Source organism: Sprattus sprattus, assembly GCF_963457725.1.
Source record: "Sprattus sprattus genome assembly, chromosome: 2".
NCBI lineage: Eukaryota > Metazoa > Chordata > Actinopteri > Clupeiformes > Clupeidae > Sprattus > Sprattus sprattus.
Genome location: NC_137921.1, coordinates 28,634,113 through 28,648,435, shown reverse-complemented (window position 1 = coordinate 28,648,435; position 14,323 = coordinate 28,634,113). Strand labels below are relative to the sequence as shown.

The window sequence follows — 14,323 nt, the reverse complement described above, 5'->3', positions numbered from 1 at the left end:
TGCCACCGTCACTGACTTCCTAGCCATCGACGCAGTGATCTACCGCAGCCTGGGGGAGAGCCTGGCTCTGCGCACCATCAAACATGATTCCAAGTGGTTTCGAGGTAAACGTCGTCCGGTGACCCCCTCTTTTAGCCTGAGACATCGGCCCAACCGCTGCTCGGCCACTGCTGCGGCTGTCATCTTTCCATCGTTGTTATTTTTGTTCCTGTTGTTGTCGTTGTTGTTTGTTTCTCTCCATTACGCACAGTGGGAGCCTGAGTGTCTGTCCACATCACTTAGCTTCAGGATCAATAGCGACCTCCAGTCAGCATTTAGCCTCACAGAGGGAACCACAGCCACCTACTCTACACACACACACACACACACACACATACACACACAAACACTCATATAAACATACATACATACAGTCACACACACACAAACACATGCTCACATAGCCACTCACACACACACACACACACACACAAACAACGTACACACACACACACACACACACTCATATATACATACATACATACAGTCACACAACATAGCCACTCTCACACACACACACACACACACACACACACACACACACACACACACACACACACACACACACACACGCCCTCACACACACAGAGACAGGGGTCTGCTGTCCACCAGGACGCCCCCTCTGCATTAGTCTGTGTTGAACTCTCAGCCTTATTCCAAAACAGCGTTCGGTTTCACACTCTCACACAGTGCAATGTGTGCATAAACAGATGTGTGAGTTTGTGGGGAGATGTGTGAGTTTGGCTTCTTGTCTCTCCTAGGGAATCTCCTCAATGCTCTGCAAGAATCAGGGCCTCTTATTATTTCATATATATACTGTTTATATATAAATATATTATATCTAATATTATGGCATGCCGTTCAGGAAATTAACATTTGAATATACCGGTATATATATACAAAAGTCTGAATATATATATACAAAAGTCTGAATATATATACAAAAGTCTGAATATATATATAAAAGTCTAAATATATATACAAAAGTCTGAATATATATACAAAACGAAGTCTGAATATATATACAAAACAAGTCTGAATATAGGAGTATATACAAAACTCTGAACTCTGAAGCGCTCAATCCGTCTTTGTCCGCCATATTGGATTGAGCGCTTCCTATTAAATCAATGCTACCAAAATGTTTGTAATTACGTATTTTCTGCTTCATGAAATACTGTTTTTCTGTTATATTGTAAAATTTTGACATTGATTTCTCACTAGAAATGCAATAATAACACGTTTATTTTACACCGTTTGACTTCACGAAGGATATTTTTAGAGGCAAGTTCCCCATTGACTTGACTGGGGTCTCGTCAAAATCTTCGTAATTCCTTGTTTTCTGCTTCATGAAATACTGTTTTTCTGTTATATGGTAGGGTGACCAGGCGTGCTCTTTTTCGGACATGTCCTCTTTTTGAGACCTTAAAAATGCGTCCGGCAGGGATTCCCAAATCGTCCGGGATTTTGCCTCGTCAGGTGTTTCACAAAATGTTATTCTGCGAGTAACTAAGTTTAGATAACTTTCAGGAAACACACCTGTGAACAATGACTAGTTGTATCGTAGTGTAGTACCTTATGCTATATATACCCTTGGAATGGCCAACCTATCTAGGTCATGGTGTGTATTAATTTGTAGAAGGGAAATAGTCAGTAGCAATCTATAATTCAATTATATGCTTATCCTACATAAACTATGGAAACTATTAAAAAACTATTCAATTCAATGAAAAATGTCTTATTTTCATTGGTATATGCAATGAGGATTGCTGGGTAACAATTTTTTGTCCAATGTCAAGTCTCTATTTGATCATGTGACGAGACGATACGATGCATCTCATTTAAAAGTAAAAATGTCCTTCGTTAAGTCAAACGATGCAACATGAACTTGTTATTATTGCATTTTTAGCGACCCTGTAAGCAAAATGACGTCCCCTAGACGTCCTGTTATGGTCTCTCTGAACGTTCTAAAAACGTAAATGTGTATGGTTCCCGTGACAACTTTAGGACGTTTTGCACGACGTTCCAAGACCGTCCCGAGGACGTTGCGGTGACAACTGGGAAACGTTTTCTATAGGTCCTGGGGACGTTATGCGGGACGTTGCAAGCACCTCCCGAGGGCATTGTGGTTACATCTGGGGAACGTGTTTCTATAGGTCCTGGGGACGTTCTGCAGGAAGTTGCAAGAACGTCCTGAGGGCATTGTGGTGACATCTGGGAAACGTGTTTTAGACGTCCTGGGTGCGTTATTCAAGGATGCACCGCGGACGTAGCAGGCACGACCGTTTTTGCTGAGCTAAATGAAGAAAATAAAATAATAATAGATCGCAGAGCCGTCATTTTTCTTACAGGGCGCACACACACACAAGTTCAAGTTCATTTATATTACACATTTCATATGATATGCATAGACACACACACAGACACACACGATTACAAACTTGATTGCGGGCATGGGAATTGAACCGTAAACCTTCCTATTACTAAACCAGATCGCTACCTAGTAGGGATGGGAAGATTCACCGGTTCGCCACGATGCACCGGCATAAAAGTTCACGATACGATGGCCGGATCAAAAAAGTGTGGACCGGATACAATGTGAGATGAATCGCGATGCATCGGTTCTAACATTTTTGTATCGGTATAATCTCAATACAAGACCAATCATTTTATATTTAGATAGATTCCACCTCTCTTACTGTTTCTTAAACGCGCTCTCATCTCCACTGCTGTTAATGGCCGCTTCTCGTGAAGTCTATAACTTTTCTAAAATCACTATCTGTCTGCAATACCGCTCTCGGCCTCTACACAACTTCGGGGCTCTCACAGGAATAGACAGTGGGATAAGCGACTATTACTAACGGTGTTTTTTGCATGGAAGTCTCTAGAAATCTAGCACCTTATTGAACAAAATTAAAAAGAGTGAACGTGCAGTTCTCAGACACCAGAATGAACACGCTCACAGTATCGTTAATCAGGCAGTAATACCCTACGTTCAGTTCACTTTCACCAAAATTATGAACGAGTTCATGAACTTTCATTCAATGAACGCGTTCAGACACAACACTGGCGCTTGAACCACGTTTCAAAGACCTGGCTTTCTTGGAAGACCACGGCACCAAGGACATGGTATTTTTAAAGATAATAGCAGAGGTGATGATGGAGGAAGAGGTAAGAATATACTCCATATACCGTAGCTAAACTCTCTATTTGTTACTTGAATTTACCTGTGCCTTCCTTAAATTGGAAAAGGAAATCTAGCAGCTAGTCTCCATTATACTTTTTTCTTCATCCTGATCATGTGGATCAACTCAAAACCTAAAGAAAAACCTTAAAATAGGGCAAATAAGTTAAATTGATTGCGTGAGGCATTTGATCCACATGTTTAGGATGAAGCAAACTGTGTTGTGACTGCTTGGTAGGCCTACAGTTAAACAAAAAAAAAAATGACATTTAGAGAACACTTACACACGTACATATACATGTTATATTTTGTCAGATACCTTTTTGATTTGTTGTATGACAAATAAATTAATCATTATGAATAATATAAAATTGCATTATTTTGTACTGACCTTGTTGAATCGCATCGTGTTGAATCGCATCGTGTCGAATCGTACTGCATCGCAATAGGGGTGAATCGTATCGTATCGCATTAGTAGCTGCTTTTATGTATCTATAATGTATCGGATCGTTGGCAGTGCATCGAGATGTGTATCGCATCTTCCTCAGTGATGAGATGCACATCCCTACTACCTAGTGTACTAACACTGTTTGATTACTATTTTGTCACTTTAACACGTTTATCACAGTGTGAGACAGCCAACAAACTTAGTCTTTTTTTCCGAGGGTTTGAGGAAAAGCATATTGTAGCGATCTCAGTCACTACGCATTGAGGGTTTTCCTTAATGATTCCTTTTTTAATTAACATCCATGGCACGTCACGGACGTGCGGGCAGGGAGAAAGAATAACTAGCCAAACTAAGAATGATGAAATAAAATAAATATGAATGCTTCTCTACTGATCTGTGCTATAAATGTAATGTCTGCATGATTCCAATAAAATGCATACATAGGAAGGTTTATCAAGTGTCTAGTTTTAACATTGAGCTTTCCACAGGCCTTCAAAGATGCTGCAACAGAACGTATAGAGCTCACTGGTCAGAAATAGATATTTGGCCGGCTTATCATTAAAATGTCTCGCAAATGAAAAACATTTTTCTCTAGAGGAACCTCTGGTTCAGAGAGGACCATCAGAGGACGTCAAGGGGACGTTTTGGAAGGACCGAATGCGAACGTCCCGCCGTGGACCACAGGTAAAGGTTACGGGGACGTTTTTAAAGGATGTCCTGGGGACGTATGCTGAGAGACCAAATAAGAACGTTCCCTAATAGTCCGTTTTAAGGCTCATGCGAACGTCACGCAGAGGACCTGCAGGATAAGGTAACAGGGACGTTTTTAAAGGATGTCCTGAGGACGTATGCTGAGAGACCAAATAAGAACGTTCCCTAATAGTCCGTTTTAAGGCTCATGCGAACGTCACGCAGAGGACCTGCAGGATAAGGTAACAGGGACGTTTTTAAAGGATGTCCTGGGGACGTATGCTGAGAGACCAAATAAGAACGTTCCCTAATAGTCCGTTTTAAGGCTCATGCGAACGTCACGCAGAGGACCTGCAGGATAAGGTAACAGGGACGTTTTTGAAGGACGTCCTGGGGACGTGTGCTGAGAGACCAAATTATAATGTTCCCTAATAGTCCGATTTAAGACTCATGCGAACGTCACAGAAGGACCAAACGTAGACTTGCTACGAACGTCAAAAACATTCTGGTAACGTCCTCTAGCGAACGTTGTGCCGGGGACCAATTGGGGACGATTGGGGACCTTGTGAATGTCCTGTTAACGTCCTGGGGACGTTCCCTGTTTGCGGGGGAGAAATCAATGTTTAATTTTAGCCATATAACAGAAAAACAGTATTTCATGAAGCAGAAAATACGTAATTACAAACATTTTGGTACCATTGATTTAATAGGAAGCGCTCAATCCAATATGGCGGACACAGACGGATTGAGCGCTTCAGAGTTCAGAGTTTTGTATATATATTCAGACTTCGTTTTGTATATATATTCAGACTTCGTTTTTATATATATTCAGAGTTTTGTATATATATTCAGAGTTTTGTATATATAGTCAGACTTTTGTATATATATTCAGACTTTTGTATATATATATTCAGCCTTTTGTATATATATTCAGACTTTTGTATATAAATATTCAGACTTTTGTATATATATTCAGAGTTTTGTATATATATTCAGACTTTTGTATATATATTCAGACTTTTGTATATATTCAATTCAATTCAATTCAATTCAATTTTATTTGTATAGCGCCATAACAATACAATTGCATCTAGGCACTTAACAGAGCCCAGAGCCTAAAGTGCATGCACAACGGCAACACGGGCAAGGAAAAAACTCCCTGTTAGGCAGGAAGAAACCTTAAGCAGAACCACGGCACATAAGGGGGGACCCATCTGCTTGAGGTCGGCCGGGTGGAAGGTGGGACGGGGGGAAAGGGGGAAGGGGAAGGGTTGTGTGGCAGAAGGGGAAAGGAGCAACAGGGGTTATACACAGCCAGCATTTAGTCACTGGACATAATATGTATACAGACATCTGGTGGTAAATACATGATACAGGCAAGACCAGATTACTGTGCCAATAGGGTTACTGTTACAGGGGTAAGGGATGTAGGGACAAAGAAACATTTCAGTGGTGGCAATAATGTATATTGTATATAAATGCTAGCATAGGGTATTGGGTAGAGTAGATGTACGGCAATGCAGTGGCGGTGGGTGCGATTGGCCGAGGGTTCAGCTGTCCATGTGCGTAGATGCGATAGTTCCACTTCCATCAGCGATTGGAACATGCTATAGGGGAGAGAGAACATTTATGTTAGTAGACATCAATTTCAGAAACAGATAGGGAGATGCATTTGGGTAGTTGAATTTAACAGTAGGCAATATGGCTATTTTATCAGTGTTATTATAGGTAAAAGCAATATGATATGGAAGTAGAGAGAGAAAGGGAGAAGATATATTTAGTAACGCTGGCATTTGTTATTAGTGTGCTTGCAAGCACAATATTGTTCTTCTTAAGTTTTATTTATTTATGCCGGGGCTGTACATCCACTCGGCAATGTTTGAGACGGTGAGATGATGGTGTGGACAAACCGAGACGCATTTACTTTTGGCTATAGGATGCATTAAAGAGGAATGTCTTGGCTGTATTGTTCGTTACATTGAAGTATAAGCTGTTATGCCGGGCCGTACATGCATCCACTCAGCAAACAGGATATACTTTTGGCTAGCGCAGCATGTGATGGGTTTGTTGACGCAATTACTTTTGGCTATAGGATGCACTAAAGAGGAATGTCTTAAGCTTTGATTTGAATATAGGTACGGTGTCTGCATCTCGGATGGAGGCAGGGAGGTTATTCCAGAGGAGGGGTGCTCGGTAGCTAAAGGCTCTGCCTCCTATTGTGGTTTTTGATATCCTTGTAATTACCAGGAGGCCTGCACTCTGGGAACGGAGCAGCCTTGTAGGGCAATAGGGGACGACTAATTCCTTGAGGTAGTTTGGAGTCAGGTCGTTTAGGGCTTTATATGTTAGCAGGAGTACTTTGAAATCGATTCTACTTTTGACGGGGCGCCAGTGCAACGAGGCGAGTACCGGTGAGATGTGTTCATATTTTTTAGTTCTGGTGAGTGTACGAGCAGCGGCGTTCTGTATAAGTTGAAGGCTCTTTATTGTGTTAATGCTGCATCCGGACAGGAGAGCATTACAGTAATTGAGGCGGGAAGTAATAAATGCATGGATTCGTTTTTCTGCATCTTGGAGGGATAGAACCTTTCTAATTTTGGCAATATTGCGTAAATGAAAAAATTATGTCTTTGAGATCTGTTTTATGTGTGAGTCAAGTAGGAGGTCTTGGTTGATAGTTACGCCAAGGTTTTTGATGATAGTGTTGGGTGTTGGGAAGCCATTGAGTGTGGGTAGATGGGTAGATAGTGTAGTTCTCAGTTGATCGGGGCCTACAAGCATAACCTCAGTTTTATCAGAGTTGAGGAGCAGAAAGTTGTTAGTCATCCAAGATTTTACATCATGGAGGCAAGCTTCTATCTTGGGTAGATGTACAATTTCATCAGGTTTCATTGATAGGTAGAGTTGGGTGTCGTCAGCATAGCAATGGAAGTTAATGCCATGTTTCCTTATGACGGCACCTAAGGGTAGCATATAAAGGGAAAAGAGCAGTGGTCCAAGGACAGAGCCTTGTGGGACACCGTAGCTTACTCTGGTGTGATTTGACGACTTCTCATGGACATGAACAAATTGATGGCGATCAGAGAGGTAAGATCTAAACCAAGATAGGGCACAGCCTTTGATGCCAACGTGATGTTCAAGTCTCTGTAACAGGATCTGATGATCTTTAGTGTCGAAAGCAGCACTAAGGTCTAGGAGAACTAGTATTGAGGTGCACCCATGATCAGATGCGATTAGTAGGTCATTTAAGACTTTGACTAAGGCCGTTTCAGTGCTGTGGTGGGTCCTAAAACCGGATTGGAGGGTTTCTTCAATTTTGTTTTGTTGTAGAAAAGAAGTAAATTGCTTAGCAACTAGTTTTTCAAGTATTTTTGACAAGAATGGGAGGTTAGATAAGGGTCTATAGTTAGCGAGATTATCGGGATCAAGGTTAGGTTTTTTCAGAGATGGTTTTATCACTGCTATTTTGAAAGATTGTGGGACGTAGCCTGAGATTAGTGAATTATTCATTATATTAAGTAATGTCTCACTTAGTAAGGGAAGTGCATGTTTAAGTAATTTTGTGGGGATGGGGTCTAGTAGGCACGTCGATGATTTAGATGAGAGGATCAAGGAGTTTAGTTCAGGGAGGTCGGTGGGTGCGAAGAATTCAAGGATAGCACCCAGTTGAAGGGGTGTTGCCATGGCGCATTTTGGAAGGGGTGTAGGGTCATAGAGGGGGAGGAAACTTTGAATTTGTTCTCTTATTTTGAGGATTTTATTATTGAAAAAGGTCATGAAATCATTACCACTAAAGATTATGGGAACCAAGTGTTAGATTGTGTTTCGGTTTTTTGTTAGCCTAGAAATAGTGTTAAATAGGAACTTTGGGTTGTTTTTATTACTATCAATCAATGAAGAATAGTAAGCTGATTTCGTCTCAGAGAGTACTCGTTTATATCTTAGAAGACTATCCTTCCATGCCAGGAGGAATACCTCAAGTTTGGTGGAGTACCATTTCTTTCCTAGTTTTCGTGTGGTTTGTTTAAGTGCACGAGTCTGATCAGTGTACCATGGGGCTAGTTTTTTCAGTTTTCTTATTCTCTTTTTTAGTGGTGCAACAGCGTCAAGGGTTGAGTGGAAGTGCATATGCCATTTGCAGCAAACTGTGTTGTGACTGCTTGGTAGGCCTACAGTTAAACAAAAAAAAAAATGACATTTAGAGAACACTTACACACGTACATATACATGTTATATTTTGTCAGATACCTTTTTGATTTGTTGTATGACAAATAAATTAATCATTATGAATAATATAAAATTGCATTATTTTGTACTGACCTTGTTGAATCGCATCGTGTTGAATCGCATCGTGTCGAATCGTACTGCATCGCAATAGGGGTGAATCGTATCGTATCGCATTAGTAGCTGCTTTTATGTATCTATAATGTATCGGATCGTTGGCAGTGCATCGAGATGTGTATCGCATCTTCCTCAGTGATGAGATGCACATCCCTACTACCTAGTGTACTAACACTGTTTGATTACTATTTTGTCACTTTAACACGTTTATCACAGTGTGAGACAGCCAACAAACTTAGTCTTTTTTTCCGAGGGTTTGAGGAAAAGCATATTGTAGCGATCTCAGTCACTACGCATTGAGGGTTTTCCTTAATGATTCCTTTTTTAATTAACATCCATGGCACGTCACGGACGTGCGGGCAGGGAGAAAGAATAACTAGCCAAACTAAGAATGATGAAATAAAATAAATATGAATGCTTCTCTACTGATCTGTGCTATAAATGTAATGTCTGCATGATTCCAATAAAATGCATACATAGGAAGGTTTATCAAGTGTCTAGTTTTAACATTGAGCTTTCCACAGGCCTTCAAAGATGCTGCAACAGAACGTATAGAGCTCACTGGTCAGAAATAGATATTTGGCCGGCTTATCATTAAAATGTCTCGCAAATGAAAAACATTTTTCTCTAGAGGAACCTCTGGTTCAGAGAGGACCATCAGAGGACGTCAAGGGGACGTTTTGGAAGGACCGAATGCGAACGTCCCGCCGTGGACCACAGGTAAAGGTTACGGGGACGTTTTTAAAGGATGTCCTGGGGACGTATGCTGAGAGACCAAATAAGAACGTTCCCTAATAGTCCGTTTTAAGGCTCATGCGAACGTCACGCAGAGGACCTGCAGGATAAGGTAACAGGGACGTTTTTAAAGGATGTCCTGAGGACGTATGCTGAGAGACCAAATAAGAACGTTCCCTAATAGTCCGTTTTAAGGCTCATGCGAACGTCACGCAGAGGACCTGCAGGATAAGGTAACAGGGAAGTTTTTAAAGGATGTCCTGGGGACGTATGCTGAGAGACCAAATAAGAACGTTCCCTAATAGTCCGTTTTAAGGCTCATGCGAACGTCACGCAGAGGACCTGCAGGATAAGGTAACAGGGACGTTTTTGAAGGACGTCCTGGGGACGTGTGCTGAGAGACCAAATTATAATGTTCCCTAATAGTCCGATTTAAGACTCATGCGAACGTCACAGAAGGACCAAACGTAGACTTGCTACGAACGTCAAAAACATTCTGGTAACGTCCTCTAGCGAACGTTGTGCCGGGGACCAATTGGGGACGATTGGGGACCTTGTGAATGTCCTGTTAACGTCCTGGGGACGTTCCCTGTTTGCGGGGGAGAAATCAATGTTTAATTTTAGCCATATAACAGAAAAACAGTATTTCATGAAGCAGAAAATACGTAATTACAAACATTTTGGTACCATTGATTTAATAGGAAGCGCTCAATCCAATATGGCGGACACAGACGGATTGAGCGCTTCAGAGTTCAGAGTTTTGTATATATATTCAGACTTCGTTTTGTATATATATTCAGACTTCGTTTTTATATATATTCAGAGTTTTGTATATATATTCAGAGTTTTGTATATATAGTCAGACTTTTGTATATATATTCAGACTTTTGTATATATATATTCAGCCTTTTGTATATATATTCAGACTTTTGTATATAAATATTCAGACTTTTGTATATATATTCAGAGTTTTGTATATATATTCAGACTTTTGTATATATATTCAGACTTTTGTATATATTCAATTCAATTCAATTCAATTCAATTTTATTTGTATAGCGCCATAACAATACAATTGCATCTAGGCACTTAACAGAGCCCAGAGCCTAAAGTGCATGCACAACGGCAACACGGGCAAGGAAAAAACTCCCTGTTAGGCAGGAAGAAACCTTAAGCAGAACCACGGCACATAAGGGGGGACCCATCTGCTTGAGGTCGGCCGGGTGGAAGGTGGGACGGGGGGAAAGGGGGAAGGGGAAGGGTTGTGTGGCAGAAGGGGAAAGGAGCAACAGGGGTTATACACAGCCAGCATTTAGTCACTGGACATAATATGTATACAGACATCTGGTGGTAAATACATGATACAGGCAAGACCAGATTACTGTGCCAATAGGGTTACTGTTACAGGGGTAAGGGATGTAGGGACAAAGAAACATTTCAGTGGTGGCAATAATGTATATTGTATATAAATGCTAGCATAGGGTATTGGGTAGAGTAGATGTACGGCAATGCAGTGGCGGTGGGTGCGATTGGCCGAGGGTTCAGCTGTCCATGTGCGTAGATGCGATAGTTCCACTTCCATCAGCGATTGGAACATGCTATAGGGGAGAGAGAACATTTATGTTAGTAGACATCAATTTCAGAAACAGATAGGGAGATGCATTTGGGTAGTTGAATTTAACAGTAGGCAATATGGCTATTTTATCAGTGTTATTATAGGTAAAAGCAATATGATATGGAAGTAGAGAGAGAAAGGGAGAAGATATATTTAGTAACGCTGGCATTTGTTATTAGTGTGCTTGCAAGCACAATATTGTTCTTCTTAAGTTTTATTTATTTATGCCGGGGCTGTACATCCACTCGGCAATGTTTGAGACGGTGAGATGATGGTGTGGACAAACCGAGACGCATTTACTTTTGGCTATAGGATGCATTAAAGAGGAATGTCTTGGCTGTATTGTTCGTTACATTGAAGTATAAGCTGTTATGCCGGGCCGTACATGCATCCACTCAGCAAACAGGATATACTTTTGGCTAGCGCAGCATGTGATGGGTTTGTTGACGCAATTACTTTTGGCTATAGGATGCACTAAAGAGGAATGTCTTAAGCTTTGATTTGAATATAGGTACGGTGTCTGCATCTCGGATGGAGGCAGGGAGGTTATTCCAGAGGAGGGGTGCTCGGTAGCTAAAGGCTCTGCCTCCTATTGTGGTTTTTGATATCCTTGTAATTACCAGGAGGCCTGCACTCTGGGAACGGAGCAGCCTTGTAGGGCAATAGGGGACGACTAATTCCTTGAGGTAGTTTGGAGTCAGGTCGTTTAGGGCTTTATATGTTAGCAGGAGTACTTTGAAATCGATTCTACTTTTGACGGGGCGCCAGTGCAACGAGGCGAGTACCGGTGAGATGTGTTCATATTTTTTAGTTCTGGTGAGTGTACGAGCAGCGGCGTTCTGTATAAGTTGAAGGCTCTTTATTGTGTTAATGCTGCATCCGGACAGGAGAGCATTACAGTAATTGAGGCGGGAAGTAATAAATGCATGGATTCGTTTTTCTGCATCTTGGAGGGATAGAACCTTTCTAATTTTGGCAATATTGCGTAAATGAAAAAATTATGTCTTTGAGATCTGTTTTATGTGTGAGTCAAGTAGGAGGTCTTGGTTGATAGTTACGCCAAGGTTTTTGATGATAGTGTTGGGTGTTGGGAAGCCATTGAGTGTGGGTAGATGGGTAGATAGTGTAGTTCTCAGTTGATCGGGGCCTACAAGCATAACCTCAGTTTTATCAGAGTTGAGGAGCAGAAAGTTGTTAGTCATCCAAGATTTTACATCATGGAGGCAAGCTTCTATCTTGGGTAGATGTACAATTTCATCAGGTTTCATTGATAGGTAGAGTTGGGTGTCGTCAGCATAGCAATGGAAGTTAATGCCATGTTTCCTTATGACGGCACCTAAGGGTAGCATATAAAGGGAAAAGAGCAGTGGTCCAAGGACAGAGCCTTGTGGGACACCGTAGCTTACTCTGGTGTGATTTGACGACTTCTCATGGACATGAACAAATTGATGGCGATCAGAGAGGTAAGATCTAAACCAAGATAGGGCACAGCCTTTGATGCCAACGTGATGTTCAAGTCTCTGTAACAGGATCTGATGATCTTTAGTGTCGAAAGCAGCACTAAGGTCTAGGAGAACTAGTATTGAGGTGCACCCATGATCAGATGCGATTAGTAGGTCATTTAAGACTTTGACTAAGGCCGTTTCAGTGCTGTGGTGGGTCCTAAAACCGGATTGGAGGGTTTCTTCAATTTTGTTTTGTTGTAGAAAAGAAGTAAATTGCTTAGCAACTAGTTTTTCAAGTATTTTTGACAAGAATGGGAGGTTAGATAAGGGTCTATAGTTAGCGAGATTATCGGGATCAAGGTTAGGTTTTTTCAGAGATGGTTTTATCACTGCTATTTTGAAAGATTGTGGGACGTAGCCTGAGATTAGTGAATTATTCATTATATTAAGTAATGTCTCACTTAGTAAGGGAAGTGCATGTTTAAGTAATTTTGTGGGGATGGGGTCTAGTAGGCACGTCGATGATTTAGATGAGAGGATCAAGGAGTTTAGTTCAGGGAGGTCGGTGGGTGCGAAGAATTCAAGGATAGCACCCAGTTGAAGGGGTGTTGCCATGGCGCATTTTGGAAGGGGTGTAGGGTCATAGAGGGGGAGGAAACTTTGAATTTGTTCTCTTATTTTGAGGATTTTATTATTGAAAAAGGTCATGAAATCATTACCACTAAAGATTATGGGAACCAAGTGTTAGATTGTGTTTCGGTTTTTTGTTAGCCTAGAAATAGTGTTAAATAGGAACTTTGGGTTGTTTTTATTACTATCAATCAATGAAGAATAGTAAGCTGATTTCGTCTCAGAGAGTACTCGTTTATATCTTAGAAGACTATCCTTCCATGCCAGGAGGAATACCTCAAGTTTGGTGGAGTACCATTTCTTTCCTAGTTTTCGTGTGGTTTGTTTAAGTGCACGAGTCTGATCAGTGTACCATGGGGCTAGTTTTTTCAGTTTTCTTATTCTCTTTTTTAGTGGTGCAACAGCGTCAAGGGTTGAGTGGAAGTGCATATGCCATTTGCAGCAAACTGTGTTGTGACTGCTTGGTAGGCCTACAGTTAAACAAAAAAAAAAATGACATTTAGAGAACACTTACACACGTACATATACATGTTATATTTTGTCAGATACCTTTTTGATTTGTTGTATGACAAATAAATTAATCATTATGAATAATATAAAATTGCATTATTTTGTACTGACCTTGTTGAATCGCATCGTGTTGAATCGCATCGTGTCGAATCGTACTGCATCGCAATAGGGGTGAATCGTATCGTATCGCATTAGTAGCTGCTTTTATGTATCTATAATGTATCGGATCGTTGGCAGTGCATCGAGATGTGTATCGCATCTTCCTCAGTGATGAGATGCACATCCCTACTACCTAGTGTACTAACACTGTTTGATTACTATTTTGTCACTTTAACACGTTTATCACAGTGTGAGACAGCCAACAAACTTAGTCTTTTTTTCCGAGGGTTTGAGGAAAAGCATATTGTAGCGATCTCAGTCACTACGCATTGAGGGTTTTCCTTAATGATTCCTTTTTTAATTAACATCCATGGCACGTCACGGACGTGCGGGCAGGGAGAAAGAATAACTAGCCAAACTAAGAATGATGAAATAAAATAAATATGAATGCTTCTCTACTGATCTGTGCTATAAATGTAATGTCTGCATGATTCCAATAAAATGCATACATAGGAAGGTTTATCAAGTGTCTAGTTTTAACATTGAGCTTTCCACAGGCCTTCAAAGATGCTGCAACAGAACGTATAGAG

At 40.9% G+C, this 14,323-nt stretch overlaps 1 protein-coding gene across 1 annotated transcript in view; it reads left to right on the top strand.

Annotated features, from left to right (window-relative positions):
• Positions 1-14,323, top strand: part of sema6bb (sema domain, transmembrane domain (TM), and cytoplasmic domain, (semaphorin) 6Bb) — a gene marked incomplete at its 3' end in the record, with an annotated part of 106,959 nt that overhangs the window by 52,740 nt on the left and 39,896 nt on the right. The window contains exon 8 of the mRNA XM_080860403.1: positions 1-104. This exon is cut by the window's left edge and continues 16 nt beyond it. Within this exon, the coding sequence (XP_080716529.1) occupies positions 1-104 (104 nt within the window). The remainder of the gene's footprint in view (positions 105-14,323) is intronic.